We start from the raw sequence: 24,610 nt of genomic DNA, 5'->3' as shown, positions 1-24,610 counted from the left end.
TAACTTACAGCCGTTTTCCGGTATGTGTTCCTTATAAAATTACAGCCGTTTATAAGTATATGTGTTCCCTATAAACTAACAGCCATTTTTAAGTATAAGTGTTCCCTATAAACTTACAGCCATTTTTAAGTGTATGTGTTCCCTCTAAACATAAGCCGTTTTTGAGTATATGTGTTCCCTATAAACTTATAGCCGTTTTTAGTATATGTGTTCCTTATAAACTTACAGCCGTTTATAAGTATATGTGTTCCCTATAAACTAACAGCCGTTTTTAAGAATATGTGTTCCCTATAAACTAACAGGCGTTTTTAACTATAAGTGTTTCCTATAAACTTACAGCCGTTTTTAAGTGTATGTGTTCCCTATAAACTAAAGCCGTTTTTGAGTATATGTGTTCCCTATAAACTTACAGCCGTTTTTAAGTATATGTGTTCCCTATAAACTAACAGTGGTTTAAACAAGATTTATGACTGATAACAATTTGTGACACATGAAACTATTCTCAGCTTTCCAATACTTTCGGATGACTTTTATTGCATATCTTCGACAACTTATTCAGGTTTGCATCGAGACAGCGTTTTTTTATAACAACACAAGCACCACCAAAAATCGTGTGCGGCGAAGAAACGAAAAGTGCCGAACGAAAGTGTTCTAATTCGTAAAAATAATACTCGATAAATATTATAATTTTCACTTTTATAGCACTCATCGCCGGCAAAAAACTTCGGTAAACACAAGACGCATTGGCTTCGGTACGAAACGAAAGTGACTCGATATTAATTCTGTTTTTTTTTCAGGGTCAATGTCGAATAAGCGAAATTTTGTTAAGTCAATGTAACACACACATGAGATTCGAGATTCGACAAATAAAATCGCCATATGTAATATATAAGAAATGTAATTGCTTACATTTTTAAAACCAGGAAATTTTTTTTTTGTATATCAATTGGATAAATATAGTCAGATCAATGATATATATTAAATATGTTTTGGAGGTCAAAACTGGTTACAAGTTGGTAAACTGACATTTTAAATTGTCAATTCTTAGAAAAAATAAATCTGCTATCGAATATTAAGAATTAGTTTTATGAATTTTAACTGATTTAGTATTTCTATTTAAAGTTATAAATGATTGAGTTGATAGTCCAGTATTGCTAGAATTGATAAGCTTCCGGATTCCACAACGTAATACTAGAAGCCAGGATTTATTTCAGTGCAAAAATTCTGGGACTAACTACCATGTGTATTCCTCTTTGCCCAGAATACTAGAATATACTAGAATACTATGGAGGGAAACAATTAGACCAAGTCAGTTTACATCTTCAATTTATTTTACAAATATAAAACATAGTTAATGAAACAATTCAGTTATGTACAATAAAAAATGTATATTTCTTAATATTCCTATGTAAAAGCCCCGAAAAAGGGCGTTAATTACTAAATAATTAAATTAAATTCATGAGTGAATAAAATTTATAAACTATAAACGTTGCTAAAAACCTATATCTTTGGGAAAAATTATGGGCGAGTGTTCCAAACTAGTTCGAATTTTTGTTAAACTTTCGTTTCGATGACTTTAAACTTTCGGTGTACACAAATACATTCTAACGTGACCTATTCATATACATTGATTGAACCTAATTGCATTTTTGAGAGAAGATACCAAACACTTTGCCCAAATTAAGTAAAAATAAAGAACGTTATTTAATTTTAAAATGATTTTAAAAAAGTAAAGCCATTTATGTATGAATGTATAACGTTTTAGTAGTGAACACAAAATTATTTTTATTTTGTAACAAAAGATCCCGGACAACTGAATTATGATCCTGAAGTTGAAATGGGCTTTAACAATTTTTAATATACTTTTTTAAACCTTTCACAATGTAAAAAGCCTCACAAGGAATTTTAACAATTTTAGGTTGTGTAGATAATAAAATCAATTATCTTTTGGAATCCACGGATGTTGAACACAAAACGTACAGCATGTAAGAAAAATAATCGTATAGCTCGTGAATCTAACTATTTTTAACGTTTTTATTTAAGTTTAAAATAAATAGAAAGTTGAAAAAAAAGAGTTTTATTTTTTATACACATAAACAAATATCTCAATAGGGAAAATATCGCAAAGCATAAATGAATGAGACAAAATTAAAATTATGATCGACCAACAGTTCTAACCGTTCACCGCGAAGTTATTTTGTTCAGTTCTACAAACTGATAACCTAGTTGTTAGACAAATATTTTAGGTTATTATACTGTTTCGTTGACGAAATTTGCGATGAGAACAGATTGTTGCGGCAGTAAAAAGCCTTAATAAGTCGGAATAGTTTCTCCCGCGGTGTAGAATTCTGCAACCTAGAAAGTGTTGAATTGAACGTAGCCTCGAGGTGCAGAGCACAGTGTGGTACGCATACTAACTCAACTTACATACGACCAATTCATCGTGTGTAATAATTAACAATTAACGCGGCTGATACTAGTCTAATATCGAATTGGATTTTTTTTCGGAGCGGGTTTCGTGCTTGTCCGAGCGGTTAGGTCGTAGAATCAATATTGCCCTGCACAGGAAAAACCTTCGGAAAAGGGGTATTATTTTTTAATCCCGCAGAATGTTTTGCTAATTTTCTATGACTAGGCAATTTTTATGGTGCTTTAAACGATTTCATAAAACTTAAAACCCACGTAGTTTCAAAATTGCGAAAATCGGTGACTTATTTTAAGTGAAAAACCCAAACGTAAAATTTAAAACAATGAATCAGTTTATTTAGGATTGCCAACCGCAAAAAACTTCGATATCCTTATAAGTAATACTCTCAGTTATCCTTAATATGATTATTGAACATCATTTTAATTAAATTTTAGAGCATTTTAACCAAGCGAATTGTATTTACTCGAATAAACTTTTTCTTAGTATCTACACACTTTAGCAATTTAATCACGTCTTAATTATAAGTCAGAATATTATTTCTAGATTTAAATATGCTTCTTAGAGTAATCAAATTATAGCTGCAAATAGTTCACAAACTATTTCGACATCAAATTAAACTCCGTAGATGAGCTAACTACGAGATATTGATAAATCCATTAATGCATCCAGCTTTGAATAACTCTCGCGAAATCATTGAGAGCGTCCTTTAATTCTTGATTAAAATGTCAGCCTGTTTAACGCATTACTAATTACTATTGCAAATAGGAAATTACCAACAAATTATTGAAATCTAACAAGAATTATCATTTATAATTTTATGTCACATCGCATTTCACAATCGTCAATAAAGCGAAAGCTTTAAGTTAGGAAATCGTAACACTTGTTTTAAATACATAAACTTTGAGATATTCACGATTACATTTTGCATAAACATTTATTATGCATTTATTTTAAAAGAATACTGTACTATACGGAAACAATTATAAGTTAATCGTCAAATTATGCACGGTTCCGTAAAAACACAGAGCGCTTTAATGTGTATTACATTTCGTTTTCTGTGCAGTGACTTTTCAGCGAACACAGTTTGCCATTCTGTGTAATTTCAACATGAATCTTTCGGTACGGAAACATTATTCATGTTTACATTAACAGCAAATAAAATAATGCACCTAGAATATTTTTACTTTTAGTATACAAAGCAATAAAATGAGGAGGAAGTGAAATAATAGATCGAATGAATACATTAATACGGCCTACCTACAAATATTTTTTTTTTGCTTATTTTTTTTACAAAATAACAAAATACTTAGTTTAATTTTTAACTTAATACTTATATAAATATGCAGGAACCTTTTATATAATTACTCAAAAATTTTGTTTTTATGTTAATTTTTATTCTTAACAATCAAAATGTTTTTCATTATTTTATTTCAGAAACAGTTTTTTTGTAATTTTTAGACAAAAAAAAATGTTGTTGTAAAAATGCGGTTTCGCCTTTCAAGTGAACGTTTTCAGAAAAATAACGTGAAATCATCGCGTAATAAATACTTTTGTTATTAATTTTATGATAAGATATTTGATTTTTTTCTCACTTCAGCGACGTGAATTAGTGATGTAACATTACACTTTTTTATCTTTCTATTTTTTTTTGAATATTAATAGAATCGTACATATTTTACAGTGAAGTAGGTACTTGAGCTATTTTATTTAATAAGTTTAGTGATTAAAGACCGTACCCTTCTATTAGGGCTGATTTTGAGTCAAACACGTACGCCAATGATAAGAGAAAATGTTACCTGTTATAGTCGCCAGAATGGCTGCGAGTGCAATAAAGCACTGCATGGTCCACGCCATCATTCCGCTCTTCGTAGGAAAGTCCCAATGTTATCCACAAATTCGCTAAGTGCGGCAGCCACTAAATAATACCAAAACTAAGTGCGCTTTATGCACACAAGAATCAAAATATTCACTTTGTATTGCATTAAAATAAATCAGAATTGCACCAGTAATATTATATTATTCATTTAACACTTGTTTCTTATAATGCACATTATTTAAAAATCGATTTCCGCAATCTTCGTTATTTGAAATTAGCACGTTCGATTATTTTTTTGAAAATGTAACGCGTCGTTTGCAATCGAGGCGCGTTCGTCTGATGTCGGCTGCCCGCTCGGCTGCGGTCGAGCTAGTGAAACTTCCCGCTGCGGCCAGCTCGAGAGTGCTTCCCCCGCGGACCTGGCCTCGCTCAGACAACCTCAAAAGAAAGTTCGCAACAAATTACAGCAAATGCCTAGAAAGGAAAAACCAATCACTAGCCAACGCTGTATGCTAGAAGCAAGTACAATGCCACATTGATGAAGTGGACCAAAATAAAAATTCCACGCTTTAAATCCGAAATATAAAGAACCTTGTAATTTGTATAAGGTAATCAAAACAGTAACTTGGTTCTTAGTAAAATGTGTACATAACATTACTCCAATAAAATTAAGTGCGAGTGCAAATAGTTTGACCCTTTTCGCAATATCAACTAAAATACTTACAACTTTTCCGCTTGTTTTGCCAAATTGCTCCATTTATTGAGTAGTGGGAGGTCTGGACAGTATAGCCTTTAGATGGACAGGAAAATTTGGTTCTGGGAGCAATGACAGTCGTATGATTTATCAATATATCCTTGCAATATTTAAATGTGTAGATTAAAGGCCTACCGCATTTTCGTTTTTTTTTTGCAGAGATATTTTTTAAAGTCGATCTTGAATGCTTGCAAACCATTTTCATGGTTAACAAACTTTAAAGGTTATAATGGATGTGGGAATTAATGTATGGTTTAGAAGCATTGATCTATATAATGGAAATCACAGAGTTTTTGAGTGATGAATTTTTTTATGGCACAGAACTTCCATTTTGTAGTTAAATATATTTTAACGTGGCATTTTATAATTATTGTTTTGTGTTCAGTATCTACCTAATTAAGGAAATATTGTATTATTGTTAAGTATGTTAGTAAGTATTATTCTGTATCTGATTGTAGATACATAATAAGATGAATCCTAACCACATCCATATATTCATTTTGGGAGGCGGGTAGGGGTAGCGCTTCTCCAAAAAAAAAAATTGGATAACAAACACCTTTACCATAGGTCACCGCAAGTAGATCGCTACATTTGGTGACTTTGCAAGGGTGCTTAATTCATGGAGTGAGATTTGTCACAAGTCTTGGCGGCGGATGCGTCTGCCCGCCTACTGCGTGGAGGGCCGGATCGAGAGAAACTGGTTGAAGGACGCTTTTTGACCTCTCTGGCCGGACTTTCTCGACCCATCGCCTTGCACCACAGTTGCAGACATTGATTCATACGTCCATCATTCACACACTGATCCCCAGATTTCTACTTACTTCCCATACATTTTTCTTTCCCAGAACTTCCTAACCTCTCTTATAAAGACCCTCCACATAGCATCCCCTAAGATGATAAAGATAAATCGAAGGAAATTATTTTTCTCCGGGCCTTTTGTGTAGAGATAATGTAAAAATGCAATATATCCATATCCTTTTTTTTCCGACTTTATGTCCGAGTTAAATCTTCCCCACAGGAAAAACTAAACTCTTCCACACACTTTTCCACAAATTATCATCTAGTCAATCGATACTATGCAAGTGCATTATATAAGCAAAATAAATACAAAACAATACAAGAACAACACGTCAACTCACCAGAGATCAAATGGGAAAATAATTCACCGACTCCAGATATTTTCACGTCAGAGGGTTCGGCTCGGTAGAACTCCTAACTGGACCTATAAATCCTACTGATCCCTCAACATAAATATTTGAAAAATCTTTCGTAATCCTACATGTATTTAAATTGACTTTTTTTTACATTATTATATATAAATCCTTTGACAGATTTAATACGCCTAAATTTTGAGCTAGTTATAATGCCAGTAGCCGAAATAACAAATGGTAATATTTTTATAGTTTGAGAATGCCAAATTCTTTTAATCTCATTTCCTAAATATGTGTTTTTTCTTATTTTTCAGAAAAGGATTTCTGAATATTACAGGAATTTGGAATAGCGACATCAATGATATGTTTTTTTTTTAAATTTTGTCATGTACAACTATATCGGGTCTATTGTAACTAATCGTTCGGTCTGTTCAAAGATATTAGAAGAACGAGATATGCTATGTTGGCCGCCGGACCGTAGGCGGAGTACTACCTAATTAGGGTACTTTGAATACTATCGGGACGTGTACGCACAGAAATCAGTGCTCTGTATTAGTGCGGATACCTTAGCGTAAGCGAAGGTGTGCAGTAGTGTTGGTGAACAAAACCGGCGACACTGGGCAAAACAATTCCACACAGTATGAACTGCTCATAGCACATCTCGTTCTTCTAATATCTTTGGGTCTGTTAGTATAGTTTTATCATAATATATTTTATTATTATCATTGTGGGGCTGGAAGGTTGGGGGGGACACATATTAGCAATGTAAGTTTTCATGTTTTGCTCCAAAACAACAATGAATAGTTTCAAGTTTTTTCCCCAATACCTGTATATAAAAAAAACATCTGATTTGTAACATTCAATTGATCCAAGAATCGTGCATGTTTCTTATTTCTGTTTTATTGACGCCCTGTGGTGTCTTTTAAATAATAATATTTTTTATTAAATTAATCCAGGGCAAACACCGGCCACTGTCGCAAGCCTATGTGTGTACTTAATTGTAATTAGGGTTGTGTAAATCCAAAAAGGCACCTAATGTTAAGATTTTTTTCAAATTTCATAATTTTTCAAAGGAAATTTTTATTCCGTACCTATCTTTTATATGTGAATACCGCACAAAAGTTCCAACTGCTTCAAACCGTCAAAAGCCAGTGAGATTATGGCTTCCTTGATTGGGGTATGTTTTTAGGCTGAATGTAGTGGATACTAGAAGGGGATACGGAAGATGAAGGTGGGAAAGTACATAGCTATTCAAATCTGGTCACCAAACACGGCCAAAGCCATTTAAAGAAACTTTTCAATTATGAATGGTGTTCTTACACAGAATGATACAGAGAGTATATTTTACTCTAGGTATACGGAGAAAACTTCCTGATAAAAAAAAATATTGCTAATTTATTAAAAATCTCTTCGAATATTCGTATTCTTGTTGAAAGTGGGATTGTAGGCCATTAACGAATGAATTGATAGTTATCATGATGAACTAATTAAAATACTAATGTTTTGTCACGATGAACACGAATAAAAGTCCATTTTTGCATTTCGTCATGATATATTATTAAGACCAACGCAGTTGGATGAACACGTGTGCAGATATTATTACGAATTAGTAACAGAATGACCAAAAATTTTTTTAAATTTCAATAGCCATCATACTCTTTTTTTCCGCGTGGAATGTGTCGCTAATATCTTATTAATAATTGTAAAATAAGACAAATTAATCAAATAAAAATTTTGTTCGCACGCCGGGATTTGATCCCGTGATTTCTAGTCGAGAGCCTTACCCTCGACCGTGAAGGCCGTTATCAAATAAACGTGATCTGTGATCGACGTCAATCTGATAATTACATCAATTATTCGTATACCTTTACCTACTGCCGATAATGAAGCATTTGGTATATTTTTTAAAGCAAAATTCTATTAAAATTAAAAATCACCGGAAATAATTTGTTTCGTTTTTTATCTCGACAGTTTCAATTCTAAAGGGGTATAAGTAAAAAGTAGTTTTTTTTATTATTAGCAAAATCTTATTTCAAACTTCCTAAACTATATTATGTAGTAACAAATATTTTCATCATTCAACCATGTCTATTCGCACCTAGATCATATTATATGTAGTCATGCTCTGAGCATTTATAAAATAGAAAAATCTTTAGGTCTCATTAACTTGACATCAACTTTGAAGGAGTTGGTTCACTCAGTTCACCACATATCAATAAGTTTTTTTTTAATGTTGAAAATACTTCACGATATAAACAAGTTTTTTTCGAAATAAAATATAAAGGTACTCTTTCGTATTTCAATTTAATCTTGTTTTTCTATTCAACAGTTGTTAGTCTTACGTATGATATTTTTTATTCATTTTTAGCAACCAAATAAAAATGCATTCCGTGAATATCCAATTAATTAAATAAAAAATATCTACGTTTAAAAATATGTTGGCATTGAATAAAATACCCATAAAGCTGACCACCGACTGTGAAAATAATTATGTTTTTTTTATATAAATAAACAGTTACAAGTATGAGCGCTTGGACAGAGTGTACAAAGTCAATATTTGTTGTGCGGAAAAGGCAAGACAAGTTACAGAACAAATTCTCCGAGGAGTACTACTTGAATTAAATATCTGTTTTTACTATCATGGTCAGGTCAATTGCATGTAATAGAATTAGTTGTAAATAATTTCGTGCAGGGGCGGCACTAGATCTTACGACGCCCGAAAAAAATGATAATGAACACTTGAATATAAACTTTAACAGAACACGAAAATTAATTAAAATTCTATTGAACAAACCGTCCTTAGTATTGAGAACACGACTGGCTGTCATTTGAAATTTAACTAATTATATTGAAGTGTACACATTTAAAATCAAGCCGAATTACGCTAATTAAAGATGGAAAAATACTAAATATGGAAGTGCTACCTAAAAGAGGACAATTTAAATTATTTATATAAAATTAATACCTTTGGAATACATATATTCAGGCTTTGTTCAGGCTTAAGGTTCACTTTTAAGGTTAAGGTTTGCGTTGTCCTCAACTAAGATAAATATTAACTTATGGGAATCTACAGAAATACTGAATGAGTGAGGCTTGTTTATTTTGTCCTAAAACCATGGTTTAGATAAATTTATCATTAGCAAAACACAAAAAATTAACTTTATCTTAACAAAATATGGGATAAAAATTAAAAAATAATAGATAGAAATTAAATAACATAATGAACTGTCTATAATTTGTATGCTAATCCGATATTAGTGAGAATAGTGTAACCCAATTAATTGTATGAAATGTGTTGTTATTTTTGCCATCCAGACATAGTATGATACACATTCATAAATGTATTAAGTTTTCTAAAAAATAAATCAATAATTAAGCGCCCGAACAGTCCGGCTCTGGAAGCTACCTTCAGTCCACCTTGTCCATACGAGTTATCAAATAGCCGATTATTCGAACGCAAAACACTTTCTAAATTAACTGTATCACACATAACTTTACATAAAATTAGATGCGAAGGTTCGTATTTGGTTCAGTATTGCATCGTTCTGCAGGAAGTGGTTTTCACATGTCCGATAAGTGGATTAGCGAGGTTCTACAAGGAGCTGCGATTGGCAAAGATAAGCCAATGATCTGACTCCGTAATGACAATGATTGAAATCCAATTCACTTGGGTTTAATTTAACTTGCACTGCATTCTAATTTAACGCAACTTTTGGGTATGGTCAAACGGGTGAAAGTGAAAAGCCGAAATAACTGAAACGCGATGAGCATGAATGAGATCTGTTTAAATTATTATAGCAGACCAAACCTTTGCATTTTATTCATATTGGTAGATGCATACTGTCATATTACCGTCAGTCATAGAAACAAATATTGATTTATTATGTAGATGTCATTTTGATGCCATTGTACTATTTTATTTAGTAAACATGTCATCAATTATATTGTTAACTTAAGAAAGTGTAATGTCAAATATGAAACAACAACATGTCGGACAAACATGTTACCATTTTTACCATCTACGGAAGAACGCCCTCCAACTCATAATATTACATTAGAAGCTATTCCAAAACTGGACAATTACTTTTTGACCAGTCGGTGGCTGAGTTGACATCGCGTTTGGGTCCCACACAGCCGTAGTGTGTTCAATTCCTCGGCTGGCTAAGTCCTCCATCACAACACAAACAACATTATTCGCTTACTGTGGTGGTAGTAGGAGATTGTCAAATATTGTCAGGTTATTTTTCAGGTTGGTCTTTCTTTTTAAAATTTTCTCTTCAAACAACCAAATTTCTTTAAGGGTTAAATCTAAAAACTGCTAGAACTTTGGGAGTCAATCGTAAACAACGAAGGATAATATATTATTTGCTTCCTACACATTAGCGGACAATGCACCTAGAACCCCTCCGAACTCCGAATCAAATAAAAAATTAACCATACAAAAGAACAACGATGTATGAAATCAATTTGTTTTGATTAATAGTATTTACGACATCACTGTTTCCTATATTATTGTTTTTTGCTGGCAATCTCTGCACCAAGCAATTGCTTGCACATTTGTAAAGGGGCCATAGTGAATGAACTGTCAGTCGCGGGTCGCCTCATACATTACTTTGACCCTTTCCCACAAACGAGTGCATAACTGCTTGGTGGAAACGAATATATTTAGTTCCTTCTGGACGCGCCTGGATCGGTTCAGAAGGAGCAAAGTATGTTTATTTCTTTAGTAGCTGCATGCGTTTGCAGCGGAGATAGATGGTATATTCATTATGCTTTTTATGAATGCGCAAGTTCTTGCTTAGTGCAGGGAATATATTAGTGACGCAGCTCGAATAACTGGAAGCAAAATAGTTATTACTGTTTGCTTTATTATTGTTATGATATCATTACAGGAAACTGAATGATGCCGTCAAAAGGGCGCTCGAATACACTGTTTTTTTACTATCAAAATTAATAATACAAGATAAGAGAAAAATTCCCATAAACTAATTTTTAGTAGTTTTTAGTAGTAATCACATTTGATTTCGTAGATGTGTTTTCTCCTTTTGATAAATACTAGATACATTTATCCAACCAACACATCGGTATTTCATTTATAATGTCAATATGCTTTATATAGTGAAAATACAGCGTTAGAAATAAAAATGTTACATATACAAAACATTTTTTTTTCCTAACGTTGCCGCCTGCCGATACCATATGGTCTCGCATCACTTTGAGTCCATGTTGTGTTGATGCCATAATGTAAATACTTTAATAGAATATTGATTTTACACTCATTGTCACCAAAAGACTTAATGGATAATTTTTAAAAATATGTACAATGCAAATTTCAGGTCAGTGTTTTTGAGCACACGTTTTTTTAAAGTGAATTTGACGCATACTTCACTGGCGTCAAAAATGAACTGCCCGTTGAGTCGGACATCTTCTTTCATCTCTTGTACGCGGGTAGATATGCTAATTGAAGCTTTCCCCCACTAGATATTACAAAATGGTGAACCTAAAGGTAAATACGCTATTTCTGATACCATACGGTATCAACGGGCGTTAATGGGTTTTAATCATTATCAAGCCAATATATTTGGCCACTGCTTAGGATAGATTATGTAGACTTTTTTTAGCATTTTTTCATAAGTTTTTTTTATGAATTATTGTTTGTAAGAATGTATGCATAATACCCATAAGTAAAAAGTTGGGAAATAAAATTATAGGAGATCAATTTATCGCTTTATATTTGATGCTAAAAAAATAAGCATGTATTAGCCGAGGCTTACTACGTGTAGGAATTAGGAATTGACCGGTAAACAAATTCGGGTTATATTTTCAATTAATTATTTTTTTGTCTTGTGGTGACTAAACGTTATTTAGAATTTAGATCATGCGCTCAGTTGGATTTTTTAGATCTTTCAAAAAAGCTTAAAATTTTAAATAAGAACATAAAACAAAATAGTTAGGTACGTGCTATCAATACCTAACATATTAAACATTGTAAAAACGATTTAAGTTGTTCGAAATGACTTGCATGATATCTTTAATATCGGTAATTTAACTATATTTTGAAAATTTCTAGTTAATAACTTAACCTACAATGTATGAATTTGGATGAAGCAAGAGGTGTGTGCGAGGACTGTGTGGTATTCTACCTTCTCTGCATATCTCTGGGGGTAAATAATATTGTAAAATACAACGGCCATATTGTAAATGGTGGGAGAGATACGATAGCAATAGTACATTTTTATTTTCGTTTAGCAAAAATTAACTTAAAATTAATTAAAAATTGAAATATTGTTTCTTCATATTGAAATGGCAAACCAGGAGTAGAGATGAACGGTAGCATTAATCATTTAGATGTTTTTATGTGTCACAAGTGTCTCAACTGTCCGGTTCCAGAGGGACTATGGCATCTCTAATTGGCGTATGTTGTGAAGAAGAAGGAGTTGGAGTAGAGGAAGTATGGGAAGTACCTGACTTTCCGGATTTGCCCACCAAACACGGCTAAAGTTATTTCAAGCAATGCCCAACGTTTCAATTCTGAATGGTCAGTTTTTCAGTAGGGCTATACTAAGGTCGGATTGTTTCCCAGAATTTGAACAATTTGTCAAATGTCGACGTTCATTTTCAATTATAGAGATTTGATTTTGAGGCATTATGCCGAGTTGCACTACCTCCTTCTTTAGCCTAAAGAAGGAGGTAGTGCAGTTGGCTAAAGAATGAGGTAGCGCAACACGGCATAATACCCCAAAAACAAATCACTTTAATACTTTTGGCCGTGAAAATCTCAGTTCATTTTCAAGTTCTGTGAAAGTCCCATTCAAGATGAGGTCCCATAAAGATGAGCTCTTTAAACAATTTAATGTACTTGATGTTCTTCAAAACTATATAAAAAAGATTATTATCCATGTACATAAAAATCGTGATAATATTAATAAAATTGACCATAAACATATCACAAGAAGCCACACCAGAAATGACCTTATGATCCCAACGAGCAATACGGCAAAGTATCAAAAGACACACACATACTTGGGACCTAAACTCTACAACAAAATTCCCCCTGAATTAAACATAAAATCTTGTAATATTTCCTACATAGGCCCAATAATAACTAAATGGTTGATTGGACTGGGTAGAGGAGAATCTGAAAAAATGTTAAAAAACGTCACATAATAAATAGACATCGTGTAGATATAAACTAATCACACACTATATGTATCTTCCACTATTCTAATTATTGCTCATACACAATTGAAACATACACAACAGCTCAAGTTCGATTCTATCATAAGATTGTAACGATTAAACATCACAAATTAAAACATTAATGAGATATATTATAGACATAAACAAATCACACACTTACTTTCACATATTTTGGTTCCTTGGAACGGGCCATTTGCCTAGTTAGGAACCAATAATTTCGACCTGATAAGGTACAATAATCTATAATCACTAAAAATATTTTAATTATATCTTGTATCATATTGTACTGTGTGTATATCTAAAGGAATAAAATAAAATAAATAAATAAAATATCTGTTTTATATCATTATGGGCCAGATGCTTCACGGTACTGAAATAATTTATTTATTTATTTATTCATTTTTGGGAAATCAACAGTTTAGATTTTTACAGATTGTACATAAGTAAAATAGCCAAAATAAAACCAATTACGGATTTCCTCCTTGTGACTTTACGTAAGACAGCATTAGAAGAAATAATTAAATTTATGAGAAATGTGAAGTTATAATTATATAAAATAATAGAACAAAATAATACAACAAAAATAAAGGGGAAAAAAAACCAAAATTTATATAAAATAAAAGATTATCGATACATTGGTAACCATAAGAATACAAACAATATTGTGCATATAAATCATATCATAACCATAACCATAAGAAGACAATGTTGTGCATATAAATCATATAAATCATACCATAACAGGATTATAAATATATAAATACTAGAAACATAAATATCAGAAACATCAATTCAAGAAACATCAGTGAAATACTCTTTTAAGGTCATTTTATATTATAATAATAATAATAAAACTTGAATAGAACTTGCAAATTAACATTGAAATTTTATGAACGGTTCAAATTCTGTAAAACAACCGGTCCTTTGAGTATCGACTGATTTGAGTTGTTAATTTTCTATATTTTTGTACTGATGAAAAAAATCCTCATCCCATACCCGAATTCATTGTTTGCATTATATAAGTCCTTCGCTTTAATCGAATCATAAATTGAATGCATCACCTAACTTAATAATGCATTATCTTTCAGCCTTCCATTATAAAGTATAGAATTTTAATGCGAATTCTTTCAAAGTGTAAATACTCTTATAATCACTGTAACTAGAATATATTCGCCTTTATTTTTTTACATCACAATTTAAAAGTCAAACTTATTTAAAAATAATTATTACAATCGATCATTATCTCAACTTTTTGTCATGGCATTAGTGCTACAGTTGCCAAGAACAAGGATCCGTATCGTAATCTATATAACACAGTATATTAGATTATACTTCAGTTATTCTACTGTACAAGGTCGAATATTTCACATTCAATTCTTAAAAAATAATAATGTAGGTGGGGCCACTTCCCGGTTCGCTCTAATTAAACTCTACAAGACATTTGCGACTTGTCACTATAATGTGTGTATATTATATTACATTATAGGCAAGTAAGGCTTTATATTTCCGGTTGCAAACCCGATTCATGTACGACAAGGATAACTATTAACCATACTTCAAGATCATGCGAGTTGGTTGACTTTGTCGAGATAAAAATTATTGGAGTACATTGACACAGTAACTGGTATTTTTTTTCATTCTTCTACAGCCTCTGTGGTTCCTTAGCTGTAGGTGGACCTTGAGGTCAAGGATTTGAAACCCTGCGTGGAGAAAAACTATCACATAATTCATAATTTACAGGAACTTAAACAGTTTGTAATGTAGTATATTTGTAGTACGTTACAGGCGGAAACTTAATGAATTAACTAACTAAATTATTAAAGGAAAACATAGAGTGTAATTGATAGATATTTGGTCTTAGCAGTATTGAATCAAATTGTAAATGTGATGAGACGAATAAATTTATAAATAATATTGCCGGCTGGTAGATAAAATCCACTGCCGCGGTTTGAAAACTTCAACGGTTCTTTTTGAAAATAACAGAGGACGCCACTTCTGTTTACAACATTCAATTCAAAAATAATCAGATTGCCTATGTAATAAGACAGAATGTGACCGTTTCCTTTTCTGATTTTTCTGTTTCAGATTTTCGTTTAGAAATCACTAATATTGTCTTCAATATTTAAATATCACAATTTGAGGTTTTACTCAATAAAGTTATTACGAAAAAAAAAAAAAAAAAAAAAAAAAAAAAAAAAAAAAAAAAAAAAAGACAGAATGTGTTGAAGTAGACATTTTCGTAGATAATTTATATTGTTTCATAAAAATGTCTGAAAAACATGAAAAGTACATTATCTGTATGATGTATCACTTGTGTTTCGCTTTGTTTATCTTACTTCTCTTCGTACCTGTGTCAGTAACTGTGTCAATTTAAGTTTTTATAAATTTGTAATTTTATGTAGATATTATTTATTCTTCGACTGATTATTTCTAGTATTTCACATTGGGAGGCGGGTATGGGTACCGCCGCCCCGGAAACCATGTATTGGATAACCGATACCCCTGTCATAGGTCACCCCAAGTGGTTCGCTATGTTTGAAGACTTAACTAGGGTGCCGGGTTCATGGGGTGTAGTATGTCTAAGTCCAGGAGAGATTGGTTGAGGGAGACCTTTTAACCTCTCCAGCCGGACTCTTTCCTTGCATCATCTTGCACCGTAGTGGGAAGGATGGTTTCATACATCCGTCACTCCTAGACACATTAGCCCCCAGATTCCTAACCATCACCATGCCTTTTTACTTCCCAGAACTTCATCTCCTTCCTTTCCATAAAAAAATCCCCCACACAGCATCCCTAAAGATTATATATGCCCTGAGGGAAATTATTTTCTTCTGAGCCTTCTGTGTAGAGCTAGTGTGAAAAATGATATATTTATAATATTTATGAGAATATCTGTTGCAATCCAGTATAAATAAATAAATATTATTAGAAATTGTTGACTGTAATATATGTGAACAAATACTACTACACAAATCTATTATTATCAAAATAAAATAGTGCAAATGTGGCCCAATCTAAAGACGTATAAACAAGAATAGTGAAAATTTAATAAAGAGAAAGCAATTCGGTCACCACATAAAAAAAATAACAGTGCAATTCAAAGATAAACATGAAAAAGTGAAAATACACCAGACAAGCCAATAGCCAAAGATTTTTTAATGGAATAATTTTAGAAACCTCGAGACCATGACCAAATTAAAAGTACCAGAAAGGGTAGGATGCCACTCCTGTGAATGAGGATTAAACTAGGACCTTCAGCAATATGTGATCATCACATGTTCCACACCCATCAAGAGACCTTAAAATGTTATATTTTGGTTTTATCCAATTTTGAAAGCCTTCTACAAATAGTTTTTTAATCTACGTAATTACATATTACAACAGCATTGCTGACAAGGACGTATAAAAAAATAAGGTCGTTGGCTACAGACTGATTTAAATGCAGAATTGAGAGCACGACCAACGCTGCATAATATAGGTGTTTGGTATGTCTCTAGGCCGGTGGTTTCGTGTTCAATAATCAACGAAGTGCAAATGATTCTGCTGTAAGATGTCAAATTTATTAAGCATTTTGTAAATAGATACACAACGCAATAGGTAATCTAGCTAAGTTTTTTTTTTATTTCCATTTTGATTTTTTTCTCTGTTTTAAACAGTGAAGGTTCGTGGCTTATCTCATCGAGACTTAAATCGAACATTAAAAAAGGGAGAAAAAAATCCTCGCCTCTTCTATAAATGATGTATAATTTTCCCTGGATTTAAACGAATTTCATCATATCAATGCATCCAAGATTAGCTACCTGGCAACAAGATACAATTTGGCGATTCATTAAAGCGCCTGTGGATATTGAATATATCGTCAAATTTGTCATAAACAATTGTTTTAAATACGGAAAATCATTATAAATGTAGGAAACTATTCCCTTTTTTATTTAAAAATGTAACATCTTCAATTATCAAAATTTTCACAATGCGAAAATATGCTAGGACCTGTTCCTTTTTTATTTATAAATGTTACATCTTCAGTTATACAAATTTTAATAATATTTAAGTCCCAGTGACCATATCATTTCTTATTCTTGTTACAAAAAAGAAACATAATAGAATATCTGATAGTATTAATGTCCCAGCGTTTGGACGATGTAGGCCCTCTGATTGGTCAAATTAAAATTCTGTGATTCTCTTAAATTCTGCATAGGGGGTCTGCAGGCAAAAAATACCAATCTGCCCCTCAATTTCAAGCAACCGTAAGGTTCATTTCGGTTTGCAGGCGACTGGATACAAAAAAAAGACATTAAAAATTAAGACACGATTTCATACTGAAAAAGAATCGCCTCATACAATTTTTGGATAATATCGAAGAAAATATGTTTTAGAAAGTTCATAATGCATTGGATTAATTACATTACAGTGAAAATTATCCACAATTACGTGATTACGTTTGACGTTTGACGAAAAAAGCACGCGTTCATTCAATATGGCCGCGGCAATAGCTGGCTGACAGAGCGCACCTCTGGCGGTGTAAGAACTAACCAAAAAACTGGCACGAATATTTAAATATGCAAAAATACTTGACCATTGCGTTTCATAAGAAGATTTCTTCTGGAAGTTTATTTAAACTTTGCAATGGCATTTTTCATTATTATTTATAATTTTTTTTGCTTATTAATTATATCTGATTTTATATTGACCTGTTTTTTAATTTCTAACATTTAAAAATTATTTATTTGCGATGCTTTAATCCTGATTGTTTATTTATATCTTAAGAAATAGGGTAAAAATACCGTTTGAAGAGAATATGTTTAATTTTTTTATTTAGTATTTCAACTATCAATTTATTAGAATAACCGTTATTAAATGTTATTTGTCTTATGAATATATTGTTTTATGGTTACATGCTATTTTTTTCAGGTCTTAAAATACTTCACACAGGATATAAAGCATCGCAAATAAATAATTTAGAAATTTTAGAAATAAGAGAACATGTTTATAAAAACAGATATAATTAACAAGAATTTTTTTATAAACTATCTTTTAAATATTTTCCCACTTAACTGGTCTTTCATATTGTAATTCATAATTCTTATAAACCCAGCCTACTCTTCTCTTACCCCTCCCCCCTCCTTCCACTTCTTTTTTCCAATTGTAATCTATATTTAATTTTTGACTTCGGTGTATACTTCGTTCATGAAACATGTATTGGTTGTATATAATAAAGTGATTTAAAAAAAGTTATTTGTTTTTTAATAAAATAAAGTTTAATCGTATAACATTATTTTATCTATTTCCGTTGTATATCAATGCATACGTACATAATAAAATGTAAGCATTATATTTATTTATTAATTGGACAATTTACCTAGCGCCGCTTTTGTGAGATATCACCTCAGGGGTGCTATATTGTAATAATCTACCTTTATATATAGATTTTTACTCTCCTGATGAAGGTGTATATTATAATCTAACTTTAAAATTTATTAGATACAGTAACAGTTTTAGGTAAAGAATTACCACCAGTTGGAGTAAAATTCACACATTTTAATTAAACCGATTGCTAATCTCATCGCACAATTACCCTCTTATTATCCATAAACACGGGTACAATTAATCAAAATGTAATAATCTATTATTTAAGTCAACTTTGTTATAACTATATTTAATTGTGACAAACTATACGATATTGATTCAACTTATAGACATTGACGGTTGTAACACATATTTAAGCACTGCAAGGCTCCTATGAGCTAATTATATTAGGTACGGCAACAGTTAATATCAGTTGTAGACAATAATAGTAGTCAATAATAGTGTTTAATTTGAAATAATCCATCACAAATACGTAAAATTTCATTTATTTAAACAACTGTCATTCTTATTATGCGTAAATTTAGCATATTATTATACATTAACTCCTTCCTTTTCCGTGTTTTAACTATATATACTGACCCTCTCTCTGTGAATGACCTGATATCTATCTATTATGTAACTGTTGTTAATATCACTTAAAATGGGCGAATTGCAAGGAAGTGCCGCCCGCAGGGCCTAGCAGAAAAAAACCCGCGGAGCGGGTTTTTAACTGCTAGTTTATTATTATTATACTACACGAATTACTTAATTTTAAAAATAACTTATAACAAAAAAATCACAAAAAAACTAACCATTTAAAAATGAAAATCTACAGTAATCTAAATTTTAATCATATGTAAATATTCAAGATAATATTTTAGTTTTAAATGTAACATCTTCAGTTATATAAATTTAATAATATTTAAATGAAATTCTCAGCACAGGAGATCCCAGTGAGGATATCATTATCTCTTTTTATTACATAAATGGAAGTTGATAAAAATAGTAATCTAAATTTTAATCATATGTAAATATTCAAGATAATATTTTAGTTTTAAATGTAACATCTTCAGTTATATAAATTTAATAATATTTAAATGAAATTCTCAGTACAGGAGATCCCAGTGAGGATATCATTATCTCTTTTTATTACATAAATGGAAGTTAATAAAACATTTATTATTATTATATTACACGAATTAACTAATTTTTAAAACAACTTAAGACACAATAATCACAGATAAAAACTAACATCTTCAGTAACCTAAATTTAAAAATGTAACATATTCAATAATCTAAATTCTAATAAAATGTAAATATGCAAAAAACTGTTCATTTTTTATTTATATCTTGTAACATCTTCAGTTATACAAATTTCAATAATATTTAAAAAAGAGATAATGAGATCTCAGTGAGGATATCATTATCTCTTTTTGTTAGAAAAAATGAAGAAAATAAAACATTTATTATTATTATATTACAAGAATTAACTAATTTTTATAACAACTTAAGACATGATAATCACAGAAAAAAACTAACTATTCTATTCCGTCCAAAATAGTAGTTGCGCACCCGGCCAGTTTCCTACAGTTTCCTTCCACAGAAGGTTTGTACGCTGGCACGGTTTAAGAGGAAACTACAAGCCAAAAATGTGTATATTCTTGGAATAACTTATATCGTAGGTAATAGGCATTAAAATCGCTTGAAAAAAGGAGTCTAGAAACGTTCGATTTCAAGCAAAAAACTGTTTTTATTTATTTTGTAAATAATTTTATAAGAAGGCAAAAAAGTTAATCAAGTGAAACTGTCACAGATAATCTTGGCTATAATATTGTATTTTTTTTAAAGTTTGTTCCTTTACGCGTTCAAACATTTCTATTGAAAAAATATTTTTTTTAGTAGTTTGCATTTATGTTTTTTATTTTTTTCTATTATTTTTTTTTTATTTTTTTTATTATTATTTTTTTTATTTATTTATTTTGTAGAGAGACAAACAGCTTTAACAGAGCAAATATAAATATATATATATATATGTTAATTATAGTCAAGCCAAAAAATTTGTATTCTACTCAAGCAAAGCGATAGGAAAACCTTCAATTTATCTAAAGCATATTTTTGGTATTCATAATGTACACCAATTCGTTATAAAGATTAATCAAAATAGTGATTTGGCATTAAGCATCGCCTTAAGACAGCTACGCCAGTAATACGCATGTTTGCATGAACAAAGAAATATGAAGTCCCATGTGCTGATATTAACTAAGGGATGGAATAATAATTATGGGATGAATTACAAACGGATGGACAGGTGCTTAACTTAAAATACAAGCTTGTTTTATTTTCTTATATTTTTGCAATAGTTCGTAAATGCGGTTAAATAAAGTTCAAAACAATATTTTGTGAAAACTTACGAGTACATTGAATAGATTTGGAATTCACGTTTTTTATGGTGGTATTAAAATGTTCCTATACATTTTTTTACAGAACTAATCCACTTAAAATATCTATTAATAGCTTTTGTTACTATCCATTATTATGTCTTAATGTTGTTAAAAGAAAATCATCGTAATAACATTTTTTTCGTCTGAGCATGGGTCAAAAAACTTTATTCAAATTGAGCTCTTAAGAATCCAGGTAGGTAAGTGTATTAGCTTTTAACTGAACCCATTATTTAGACTAATTTAGAACAACGCCAAAAGAACACGCTTATTATTTATAATTCTCTAACGGTTTGAATTTAAAAAATAACAATAATTGCACTCTTGCCGAAATATTCCGCTAAATATGGTAAGCGACACTTTACTGCTTTTTTAAACGACGAAATATATTTTACCTTTTAGGTAGTTCTTAGTACAGTGGGTTTTTTCTTTCATAATGCGTCTTTTAAATCACCTGAAATATATTGATTTATCCATTATTTCAAGAATCTAATTGCGTAAACAATTTACAACATAAATAATTAAAAATCATAGTTACATTAATACACACATATTTTGCAAAATATAATATTTAGGTACATAATTGGTCATGTATACCTTATCAGAAAAGAGGAGCTCTTGTGCCTGATAAGGGAGCCACGATTCTTACTTAGATACAATGTTATAATATGATGTTATGTGGACAATATAATATAAAGGACCGGTCAGTGGTTGAGTGGGCATAGCGCTTGGGTCTCACCCGAGCGTCGCGTGTTCGATTCCTCGGCTGGCTAAGTCCTCCATCACAACACAAGCAACATTTTCGGCTTTCTGTGGTGGTAGTAGGAGATTTTCAAACATTGTTGGGTTATTCGTAACCTGGGAATGTTTGTCTTTCTTTTAAAAAAAAAAAAAAAAAAAAAAAATAATATAAATATACATATATTTTTTTTAATATAAGTTTTTTTGGAAAAAAGTTTGATTTTATTTATTTGTTCTTGTTGATTTGTAATACAGCGCAATTCGGAAGGGAGATTATTGTAGTTTTTTATGGCTTGGTAAATATAATGGTTTTGCATTTGAGTTGTTTTAAAGATTGGCGTAATAAATTGATTTCCATTTCTCATCAGTTTGTAAAATTCTTGATATTCTGTGTTATTTTTTTCTTTACACATTTTTATAATTGAAGTTTGCTTAAATATATCATCAATATTTGGTACTGGAAACAATTTAAAAAGCAATTTTGTTGGGAAAGTAGAGTTTTTTTTAAGTATTACCTTTATAATAATTTTTTGCGAGACTTTTGCTGAGTTTAGGTTGTTTTTATAAGATCCTCCCCAACATATGATTCCGTAAATAAGCAGGGAGTGGAAAAGAGCATAATATACATTTTTTAGTGTTTTCACATTTAAAATATTTCTTAACCTAACAAATATATATATATATATATATATACATTTCCTTATTCTCTTTACTAACTCCGTAATATGGCTTTTCCATTTCAAATTTTCATCGATGATCACACCAAGATATTTAATTTCAGAAGAAGAGTTGATTACAGTACAAATAGGATTAAGTAGTTTACAGTTGACATTGTCACAATTTTCATCATGGATTATGATATTTACTTCGTGTTTAGGTATTTTTTGTAGTGAAAATAATACATATGTTGTTTTTTTGGCATTAAGTGTGAGTAGGTTATTATCAAACCATGATTTTAAGATATTAATACATTCATTTGCAAGTTTGTTAACTAGTTCCCATGTTTGACCTTTTATTAATAAAACAGTATCATCAGCATAAGAGATTAATTCACCTTTAATTTTCTGTTGGAAAATGTCATTTACATACATTAGAAATAGTAATGGTCCGAGGACCGTGCCTTGAGGAATGCCAAATATACTTGTTAGTGGTGTACTAAAGGTTTGGTTTAATTTAACAATTTGATATATAATACCATTACAATACTCACTTTATTATGTACTTTGCAATATTTTTATATATGTTTTTTAATTTTTCATTGTATTTTATTTTATTTCGTCGTTTTTGTTGTATTTTATCTGATTTCATCTCAATTTATTTAAATTTATTATTTTATATTATCTTTTATCGAATTTCATTAAAATATAAAATGAGGCCTCGGCACGGGCAAAGTACCCAGTGACGCTCACATTATCATATTATATAATATTTTAAAATCTACATAAATAAAAATGTTAATGTTCGTTTGTACAAGATCTTCAATTTCTGAAAGCTCTGCATCGAATGCTTTGATATTTTGATACAACGTGTATTTTTATATACTTATATTATATAGATGTCACCTATGACGGATAAAAACATATTTAAAAAAAACAGCGCTATCTGTTGGACGTAAAAGCAACACGCGCTATTTCATCTCTATCTGCACAGACAGTTTGAGGCACAGAAACGCGTGGCAGGGTGCAGAGGTTCTCATAAAATTTTACGAAAACCGTATAATTAAAATATTAATTTAACTAATTAAAATATTGAGATTTGCTTAAAAAATCTGTCGGACCATTAAAAAGTGAAAAATTAAAATTATTTTACAAGCAATAATTATTCGCCTGAAACACTCATCCACATTGAAAAATCTCCTGATAAAAGATACATGACGCCAACGGGACTCGAACCCGTGTCCCTTCGATTTCCGATCGACAGCTCTGACCACTGAGCTATGGCGGCTTATTTCTTACCCGCGAAATAATTCAATATATACTAGTGTTTCATTCAAAAATTACTGCTTGTTACATTTTTTTCCACCTGAAAACAACCAACTTTATTTTAGATTTTTCAATGTGGATGAGTGTTTCAGGCGAATAATTATTGCTTGTAAAATAATTGTTACCCTTTGTGCTATGCATAAAAAATCTTGTCTTAAAAACATTAGTTTACCAAAAAAATAATAATGAAAAATTTAAAAAAAAATTATTAAATCATTAAAAGCTCTTTACGTCTGACAATTTTTTTAGCAGTAAAATCACTCACCAAAACACGTTTTTCTGTCAGCTTGAAGTAAAAATTGAGTGTACCTAATAATGATTTTGTGTACCTACAAATTCCAATAACTGATCTTTAAAAATGCACATATAATATACAAACTCGTGACCTCCTATTCATGACCTATGTCTATGCGAACACCTTGTCGATAAATCATTTCATAAATCAATTTGTGCTCTTGTTGCCAAAAAACACATTCATATTAATTTGATAGTATCTATGTAGGTACATATCACAAAAATAATTATTGTAAGGTTGTTGTAACCGGATATAGATAATACTTATGTTTTGTGAGTGTGTGTGTGCGCTAAATATCTGTTAATATTGTTAATAAGGGATCAATCGGTCGTTTTTTATACTAATGGGTACCAAGGTATTTTTTTTAATTAGCTAAGTATAAACCGATCAATGATCACGGAACAAAGAGCGCTAATTGTATGAAGTGCTCTATTAATAAACCTTGGCCGAAGAATGTCC

General features: G+C 30.9%; 1 protein-coding gene across 4 annotated transcripts in view; it reads right to left on the bottom strand.

Moving 5' to 3' along the window:
- Cda5 (Chitin deacetylase-like 5) overlaps window positions 1–4,602 on the bottom strand; it is a 188,167-nt gene extending 183,565 nt beyond the window's left edge. For all 4 annotated transcript variants that reach the window (XM_089650650.1, XM_089650648.1, XM_089650652.1 and 1 more), the window contains exon 1: window positions 4,225–4,602. In XM_089650650.1, coding sequence (XP_089506776.1) covers window positions 4,225–4,285 — 61 coding nt within the window. In that variant the 5' untranslated portion in view covers window positions 4,286–4,602. The remainder of the gene's footprint in view (window positions 1–4,224) is intronic.
- Between the last annotated feature and the right edge of the window lie 20,008 nt (window positions 4,603–24,610).

This window comes from Hesperophylax consimilis, chromosome 3, assembly GCF_061612785.1.
Source record: "Hesperophylax consimilis isolate HC1 chromosome 3, BYU_Hcon_1.0, whole genome shotgun sequence".
NCBI lineage: Eukaryota > Metazoa > Arthropoda > Insecta > Trichoptera > Limnephilidae > Hesperophylax > Hesperophylax consimilis.
Note: the sequence above shows the minus strand (reverse complement) of the source record. Positions and strands in the feature narration are given on the sequence as shown.